Below are 9275 nucleotides of genomic sequence, written 5' to 3'. Positions count from 1 at the left end.
AAATAATTATTATTACTTCAGCTTGGCGAGACATGATAAGTATTTGAATGTGTCTTCTTCTTCGTTTCTAGACAAACACTTTTGATAAGAAGAGGAAAAATAACAAGTCGGTCAATTTCAAGACTTTTTTATTAGAACAAATATTTACACAGAAAAATTCTTCTTGTCTTATGTAACTTGATAATATTAAGAATAAAAATAATAATAAAAGTTGGAAAATAAGGAAGGAAGTTGATAATAAGTAGCTTTTTTTCTTTTCAGTAGTTTAATGATTGTTCGATAATAATAATAATTTTCTTGTTTTTCGATTTCAACTTTAACTTAATACAAAATATTTAAATTATTTCAGTAATACTGTTCCACCTTTTCATTTTTTCTTAATTTTTTTAAACCTATTTTCAGATTTTTTTTACATAATATTTTTAACTAAATTCTAATTTCCTTAAATATTTAATTAAATTATTTCATATTTTAATCGTTAATTATTTAATTAATTAATAAATATTTTTTGGATTATTTCTTGTACATTTTTCATTGCGATTTTTTTTCTTCAGAATTGTCTTTTTATATCTTCATCGACTCGAATTATTTTTAATATCAAAATATATGATGATTAGTAACTCATTTCTTTATTATCTGGAATGACGGGCAGATGTCCTGGGTGAGGCGAATCTGGAAATTAAAATAAAAAAAAATTATTTAAATTTTTCTATTTTTTTTTAAATAAAAAATAATTAAAAATATTAATAACGAAAATTAATTAATTAAAAAATAATATTAAATGATATTATTTTACAAGAAAAAAAAAATAGTTAAATGAATAAATTAAATTTTTGTACATAAATTAAATAATTTTAATTTTTTACAAATTATTTTAATTTATTTTTAATTAATTATTAATTAAATTGAGATAACTTTCACCTTTTTACTTAAAAAATATATTTTTAAAAATAATTATAATAATTATTAATACTGTTACGCTACTTGGCCCTCTAGTCTAAGCTATATATCCAGAAAAGGTTTGCTTAAAGTTCTATCTTTAGTGACTAGTCCAGTAGTGTTAACTAGATTTAATTAAAAAAAGGAAAATGAGGTTTTGTTAATTAAAAAAAAACATTTTTACATATTTTCATCCCAAAATACCACCAATTTTTTTTTTAAATTTAAAGCATGAATGATCGATGATTTTTTTATAATGGATGAAAAAATCACAAAAAAAACATTTAAAAAAAATTCCGTGGAATTTACTCATTTTCTGCTAATCAATCGATATGTCTTGAGAAAAAAAATCTTCAAAAAAATAAATTTAAAAATTATTTACGAAAGTGCTCAATTTTTTTGAAAATAAAAGAGGAAAAGTGCTCAACACAAAAAGAAAAAAAAATAATTTTTTAAAATTAATTTTGAAAGTTTTGACCAGAAAAGAAAAAAAAATTCTAAAAAATAAAAGAATTAAGAGAACACACAAAAAAGGAGAAAACTAAAGAGAAAAAACAATCGCATGCCAGAAAAACAAGAAAAAAACTGGAATCTCATCGAATACCTTGGCGCATGATCGGATGCAAAGGCAAACTGCGACTCTGCGACAAATCGGTCGTGCGTGAGCCTAATGGGCCCATCGCCGCCGCCGGCTCGGCAATTGAAACTTGTGACACCATGGTACGACTGTGGTTGTAACTGTACCCGATTTCTTTCCATTTCTCTAAATCAAATTATAAGTAATCTAAGATTATAGTTAACAGCATAGATGGAGACGCCAAACAAAAACATTTATTTATTTTTTACACTTAAAAAAATATGACAAGTGCTTGTGTGTTTGTGATTATTTATACAATTTTTTTTTTAATAAAAAATGTATGAAATAATGGTGCATGAAAAAATATTAAACAAAAAAATTACGTTAGGGGACATTTTTTGTGCAAAATGGGGGATTATTGTGCGTTAAAATGGTGCGATTGCGGTGCCAAAAAACGCGAGGTTAGACCTCACCACATGATTAAAAAGCGAAAAATTTGGAAGGTACTTACCGTTGGCACTACTTCCGCGGAATGACAAGAGTCTCGGTGGCTTGCAGAGTAACACAGTCTTGTAGGCTTGGCGATATTGCTTGTTCATGATGACGTAGATGATGGGATTGATGCACGCCGAGAGGTAGATGAGGATGTAGCCGATGATGTGAAGGGCTGAAAAAAAATTTTAATTTAAATAATTTTTAAAATTTTATTTGATTTTAATTATTTAAAAAAAAAAATTAATTATTTTTTTTTAAATTTTTTCAAATAATTTAAATAATAAAAAAATTATTTTATTATTATTTTAAATTTAAATTTTTATTATTTTAAATTAAATTATTTTTAAAATTTAATATTTTTTTAGTAATTAAAAAATTAATTAATTTTTTTAATTAAATTATTTCAAAACTTTCAAATATAACATATTAAATTAAATATATTAAATTTTTAAAATTTATTTTAATATTTTTTTATTTTTATTTAAGTTTTTGTCAAAAATGTTTCAAAAAAATTTAAAAATTTTTATCAATTTCTTTAAATTTTTTAAATTAATTTAATTTATTATTATTTTTTTTTAGAAAATTTTCAAAATCTCACCTGGACTATTGACGTCTTTGTCGAAAATCTTAATAATAGTGATCGGTAGGTAACAAATGAGGAACGACAAGAAAATTGCGAGGACCATTTTAGTGATTCTCCATTCATTTCTCTTCTGTTTCACTTCACGTTGATCCTTTATCCGTGTGGCTTTCGGAAAAGCTCCTCCTTTGCCATTGCTTGAACCTGCTCCAGAACTCACAGAAGGAAGATTTGGCGATGCTTGTGCTGGACTGCGTAAATTATTTGGCACTGCATTTTGGTTCTTCGAGTGTTGACGCATTCGCTTTTCAGACCTAAAATTATTATTTTAAAAAATTAATATTTTTTTTAATATAATTTTTTAATTGTTGATTTTTAAATTAAAAAATTAATTAAATTAAAAATTAATAAATTAATTAAATAAAAAAATAATTTCATTTTAATTTAATTAAAATTTTTAAATATTTTTTTATTTAATTTTTTTTTTTTTATTTTAAATTAAATTTAATTATTTTTTTTAATTTAATAAAATTAACTTTAAAAAAATTATTTCAGTAAAAAAACCATCACTTACTCATGCACAACCCAGAAAATCCTCGCATAACACGCGATAATGATGATACAAGGCGTGATGAAAGCAATAAAGAACAACGCCGTTTTGCTGCTGCGACCATTTTCGTCGGGAACAATTGTGCAAGTTCCCAATTTTTCGTCATATCCGAAGCGTCCCCACACTTTGAACAGCGTCGGCAACTGGAATCCGTACGAAAAGAGCCAACAGAAAATAATCATGCAGGAAATCCAGTGCTTCTTGTATATCCGCGAGTAGATTGAGTGATGCGCGATCATGATGTATCTGTGAATGTATTGAAAAATAATCAAAAGGTCAGTTTTTATGAGCCATTATTATCAATAAGTTGTAATAAAAATAGAATAGCAGCTGTGGTAAAAGGGCAGTCATAAAAATTTATAATCAATTTCCTCGGCAATGAACGATGTGTTGAACTGGGAAATGGTATTTTTCAACTGCACTGACCTTTCGTGCATTAAATTTTTGAAATATTATTTATTGAAAATTGATCTTAAAATAAATAATAAATAGATTTGAGTAAATGGAATTTTTTGTAAAAAAAAAATCTAAATTTGTTGAGTTTTATTTATATTTAATTTTATTTGATTTAAAAAATTTAATTTAATTTAAAATTTTTAATTTTCAAAAAAAAAATCTCACATTATTAATTTTCTCCAATTTAAATAATAATTTTAAAAAATAATAAAAAACGAATTTTCAAAATAATTTAAAATTATTTTAAAATTTTTTTTTATTTTATTTAATTAAATTTAAATATTAAAAAAAAATAATAAAAATACGAATTTTTCGAAAAATTATTTAAATTTTTTTTTAAAAATGAATTAAAAATAATGTTTGAAAAAATTCCAATTATTTTGAAAAAGCCTAAAAAATTTAGTAAAATATATAATTTTAAAAAATTTCTTGTTTGAAATCGAATTTTAAAAAAATATTTAATAAAATTTCGAAATATTTTTTATTTTTTAAAAAAATATTGAATTTTTTCATAAAGTTTAAAATTTTTCTCAAATTTATAAAAAAAAAATTAAAAAATTTAAATAATTAATTAAAAATTATTATCATTTAAAAATCAATTAAAATCAAAGAAAAATAAATTTGAGAAAATTTTTCATGGTTTTTCGAAAAAATAAACTAAATTTGGTAAATTCTTTGAAAATTTCGCATCTTAAACAAAAACTGCAACAATTTACTTAAAATTTTATTAAGCACCGGATGACTTTGTTAATACATTTATTGCTCATTTATGTCCTTTTACTTCCGTCATGGCCCATTTTATGCCTAAGCCCATATATAATTTTCGTAACAATTTTGCGGCAAAATAATGTCAACTACTAATAAATTGCATCATGACGACATAAAGCAGCAATGTCTCACGTTCAACACATTTTTGTTGTAAAATTCGCCAGTAAATTGTGTTTTATTGCGAAGACATAGAGTCACATATTTTAATATCTGAAGAAAATTATCCATTGATATTTTATGCTCTTTTGATTATCTCCTCTTTCCGACCGAAGTCGACGTGAATTAAATGAAGTCATATAAACTTTTCTAACGACATTGTCCTGCCGAGCACTTACACGAACGTCATTTATCATATTTGGTTAGATAAAGTGTGTGCGGAGTAAAATTGTTCGGTTTTACATGAAAAAAAATATTTTATGCCCATTTAGATAATTTGCGGTGTGAGAACTTACTTACGTAGAAAAAAAAAGAATTTTTATCGAGAAAAAGTTGCAATAAAAATCTCACCTATTGAGTGTGATGGAGGCAATGCAGAGCAACGAGACACCCACATTGCCGTACTGCAAAAATGGAATTGCAATGCACAAAATGTCACCATGGTCAAAGGTGCCTCGTATGAAACGCAACGCATTGAATGGTAACACAACCAGGCAAAATAGGCAATCAGCTACACATAAACTGGAAATATAAATTTATGTAAAAAAAAAAGTATTTTATTTGATTTTCAATGCAAAGTTGTGTCTTTTGTCAATCGAGTCGTTTGTTGATGTTGTGACAAAAACAAACAATGTGTGGGTGCTACGTACCTTATTATAAAGGCTGCCGCGACATTTCGCACTTTGGGACACTTAACTAAGGCGAAGATTGTAAGTAAATTTCCAAATATTCCTACTAACATTATGAGAATTGTGGCAACGGCGGCGAATGTTAGCAATGATCGGGAAAATCTAAAAAAAATAATTAAATAAATTTTTAAATAAAAGTTAATTTACAGAAAATAAATAGAATAAAAATTAAATTATTTTAAATTTTAATTTTATTTAAAAATTAATTTAAATTAATTAATAAATTAAAATAAAAAAAAATAAAATTAAATTAATTAAATAAAAAAAATAAAATTAATTTAAAAAATTATTAAAATTATTCAAAATTACTTTTTTTAAAAAAATTAATTTTTTTAATTAAAAATAAATATTTATTTTTTTTTAAAATATTTTTTTTTAATAAATTTTTATTTAAAAAAAAAAAAAATTTTTTAAATTAATTTTTTTTAAATTAAAACTAAAAAAATCTCCAATTCAAAATTAAAAATTAAAAGTGCTTTTTAATAAAATTAAAAAAAATTTAAATTAAAGCAAAACTGCAAAAAAATTATATAAAAAAAATTATTTTTTTGTTTTTTTTTAAATTTAAAATCAATTAATTAAAAAATTATTTTTTAAAATTAATTTAATATATTTATTTTTTTTAGGAATTTTGAATAAATCTTACTTGCTAAGCTCTCCAGGATCATCAAAATCTGTGATTTCTGTCGCTCCAACGAGTGCTTTTGTGATAACTTGTGATATTGAGTCGCGCGTTGTCACTTCTCCAAACTGCATAATTTCATTTGAATCCATCTTTTTGTCTTTTTATCTGGAAAAAAATGAAGAAAAATATAAATGATCAATTGTGTTAACAAACAAATTTCAAATAAATGTTCACATCATAAATTATTTATGTTTGTAAAGCGACGTTCGATGCACTTACTCGACAACTGGGAGAGCAAAGAGTGCAGAAAATGTGTTATGAAGGGACACAAGCTCAAAATTTTCAAGTAAATTATTTTTTTAACATTTTTTTTATTACTTTAATATTTTTCATGGCATTAAAATGTTTATTTCAACCTGAAATAATTTTAAATTTAAATAAATTAATTAATAATAATTAATGATATTTTAATTAAATTAAATTTAAAATAAAATAAAAAAAAATTAAAAAATTAAATAAATAATTTTTTAAAATATATTTAATAAAAATTTATATTTTTAAGAATTTTTTAAATTAAATTTCCAACAATTTTCAAATAATTTTGAAAATATTAAAAATTAAACTAAACTTGTTAATTTTCAATAATTTTTTAAATTTAAATTAAGAAATTTTTTAATTTTTATAAAATATTTTTTTTTTAATTTTTTAAAATTTTTGTAAGAATTTTTTTTTATTTTAACTAAAAATTAGAAGAAAAATTGAAAAAAATAATTTTTCTCGTTCCTGCCTACTCCTAATGAAAAATAGTTCATGGTGGCATAAAAAATGCATGCACATTTGCATCATTTACTATTTATTGTGCATGATAAAATGCCGACATGCTGTTTGTTGTTGTTACTTTTGCCATTTCAACTCTTAAATAATCTGATACACACAAAGAGACGGATTTATGCGGTTTTTATATGAAAATGTTTGTTATGCTTTTTACTCAAAACATTTTACTCTCGAGACGTTTTTATTTTTATTTTGCAAGTAAAATGATATCTCTATTTTTGTTTATGTTTATGTAATAATCACATTTGTTTGATAACACTTTTTGCGTTTTATTCTACATTGGCCTCTTATTTATCGCAAATTTTTGTGCATTTTGCAACTTAGAACGTTAAAAAATTAAAAAAAATTCAAGATAAAGAAAATTAGAAGCGACCAAAAGTTTATTTACTTAGAATGAGGTCATCTTTTTTAGTCATTAGCTGCCGATAAGCGTCAAGAGATAATGTTTCACGCACTCTCTTCATGTTGCGTGGTGGTCATGTGTTGGTGTTTGACACACAATTTCATCCATCCAGCATATCGCCGAGTCATTAATTCTCGTATTAATTGAGTTACTTGTACGAATAAAATGATTGACCTCTACTTAATTAGTGTTAATTGATACAAATTGCCAAAGGTCCATTCATCGCGCGTTAGACTGTGTTGGTGTCTCTCATTCACTAAATCGCTCTAAATGAGGGAAAGGCGCGACGATCTGCGATTCTCGGACGTACAATAACTAGATCAATGAACTTTTTATTTTTTTTTTTTAGATTTTATGGACAACTAAATATAGAAAAGTGTCTGATTGACGTGCGCAACCAATCCTCTTCCGATGACGTTGACAGCTTTCCTTTTACGTACGACGAAGAGAAGATGCTTTTTGATCGTAAAAAATAATACAGCAGAAAATATTTCCTCGTCCTTTTATTTTTTTTTCGCAGAGAATGGAGAATATGATGTCATAAATGGAGAATAAAATTTACTTAACCCATCATTAAACACATCATCAAACAATGACATAATATGCTTTATATACCGTGGCTCGGTCTAGTTTGTCGAGTATTTAAAAAAGTGTAAAACAATGGTTTCATTTTTGCAGCATTTACATTGAATTTCCATTTAAAATTTACTATTTTACGGTTTAAAGTCTCTCTGTTAGTTTAAAAAATTTCATTGAGGAGTACAAAAATGTGAAAATTTTCAAATTAAATAGGTTTTAATGAGAATTTTACATTTTTGTACTCCTCTTTGGGTATTAAAATAAATTTCCTGAATATGTTGCTGTGAGAAGTTTTAAAATGTAAAATTAAGTGATCTACAACTTTTATCAATTTAATGAATTAAATTGCCTTGAGGAGTATGAAAATGAGAAATTTGAGTACAACTGAATTTTAACATTAGTTTTCATTTTCATACTCCTCAATGATATGCTACGGATACGTTAAAGACATAAAACCGCTTTTTTCAAAATATTTACAAATTTTTGAAAAAAGCAGTTTTATATCTTTAGGTTAGTCTAACAATCCGTAACGTGTCATTGAGGAGTATGAAAATGTAAAAATTAATAATTGAGTTATTTACATTTTTTATACTCCTCAGCTACAAATTCTTAATGGATCGAATAAAAAATATAAAACAGCTGATTTCACATTTTAGTACTCCTCTAAATAACATATTTTGAAAATTTCTTAAATTTATTTCAATACCCAAAGAGGAGTACAAAAATGTAAAATTCCTTATAAAATCTATTAAATTTAAAAAAATTAAAATTTTTACATTTTTGTGCTCCTCAATGTAATTTTTTAATCCAACAAAACGAACTTTAGAATTAAATTTCATATTTCAGTAAAATTAAAAAAAACGCTCAAGATCATTTGATAAAACTACATTTTTGCATATTCGTTTGTATATATTTCCACATTTACGTAAATGTAATATTTATACAAAAAAAAAACATTTACGTATTTTAAAAATCGATTGATAGAGAAATACATTTCTTGTCATGTTCTCAATAAAGAAAAATATCAAGATTGATTTCCGTTTGTTTGCTATTACTACAAAACAAACCAGATCACAAATAAAGCACAGATGTCTTCAGGCAACAAGAAACAAATTACCATAAAATTACATTCATAAATGCATTTTCTACAGCAACAATTAACAAACTGCATTTATTTATATTAATAAATATTGCACAATCAATTCCATTTGATCTCCCTCTCCAAAGTAGACGTTAGTGGTGCTATAGAGCTTGTTATGGGAACACAACTGTTTGTTAGATGTTATTAATTTAATAAACAGACTCACTCGAATGTCTTTAATGAGTCAGCGTTCTAGAAGTGGGCCAGTATCTGTTTCAACGAGCAACTCCCACACCCGCACTTGCTCGTGATCTGCTTCTCTCTCTCTTTTTTATTTAAGTGAAAAGCACTTTATTTCTACTTATATGAGCTTATTACTTGATACACACATGATACACTTAATTATTTGTTCAACTTTCTTTGTAAATAATTAATTAAATAATGTTTGTAAGAAGTTTTGTCGTGCTCTCTGGTGCATCAATT

General features: G+C 24.5%; 1 protein-coding gene across 5 annotated transcripts in view; it reads right to left on the bottom strand.

The window, feature by feature from the left end:
- Positions 1-9275, bottom strand: part of LOC134827205 (G-protein coupled receptor moody) — a 29528-nt gene continuing 20253 nt past the window's right edge. For 4 of the 5 annotated variants that reach the window (XM_063839791.1, XM_063839784.1, XM_063839799.1 and 1 more), the window contains 8 exons: positions 5917-6060; positions 5232-5372; positions 4933-5103; positions 3166-3447; positions 2610-2905; positions 2028-2183; positions 1544-1702; positions 1-672 (listed from right to left, as the gene is read on the bottom strand). In XM_063839791.1, coding sequence (XP_063695861.1) covers positions 614-672; positions 1544-1702; positions 2028-2183; positions 2610-2905; positions 3166-3447; positions 4933-5103; positions 5232-5372; positions 5917-6044 — 1392 coding nt within the window. In that variant the 5' untranslated portion in view covers positions 6045-6060 and the 3' untranslated portion in view covers positions 1-613. The remainder of the gene's footprint in view (positions 673-1543; positions 1703-2027; positions 2184-2609; positions 2906-3165; positions 3448-4932; positions 5104-5231; positions 5373-5916; positions 6061-9275) is intronic. The other variant, XM_063839815.1, reaches the window with a different exon arrangement.

The sequence above is a fragment of the Culicoides brevitarsis genome, chromosome 1 (assembly GCF_036172545.1).
Source record: "Culicoides brevitarsis isolate CSIRO-B50_1 chromosome 1, AGI_CSIRO_Cbre_v1, whole genome shotgun sequence".
Classification (NCBI taxonomy): Eukaryota; Metazoa; Arthropoda; class Insecta; order Diptera; family Ceratopogonidae; genus Culicoides; species Culicoides brevitarsis.
The sequence above is the reverse complement of the archived record's forward strand: the minus strand, read 5'-3'. Positions and strand labels throughout refer to the sequence as shown.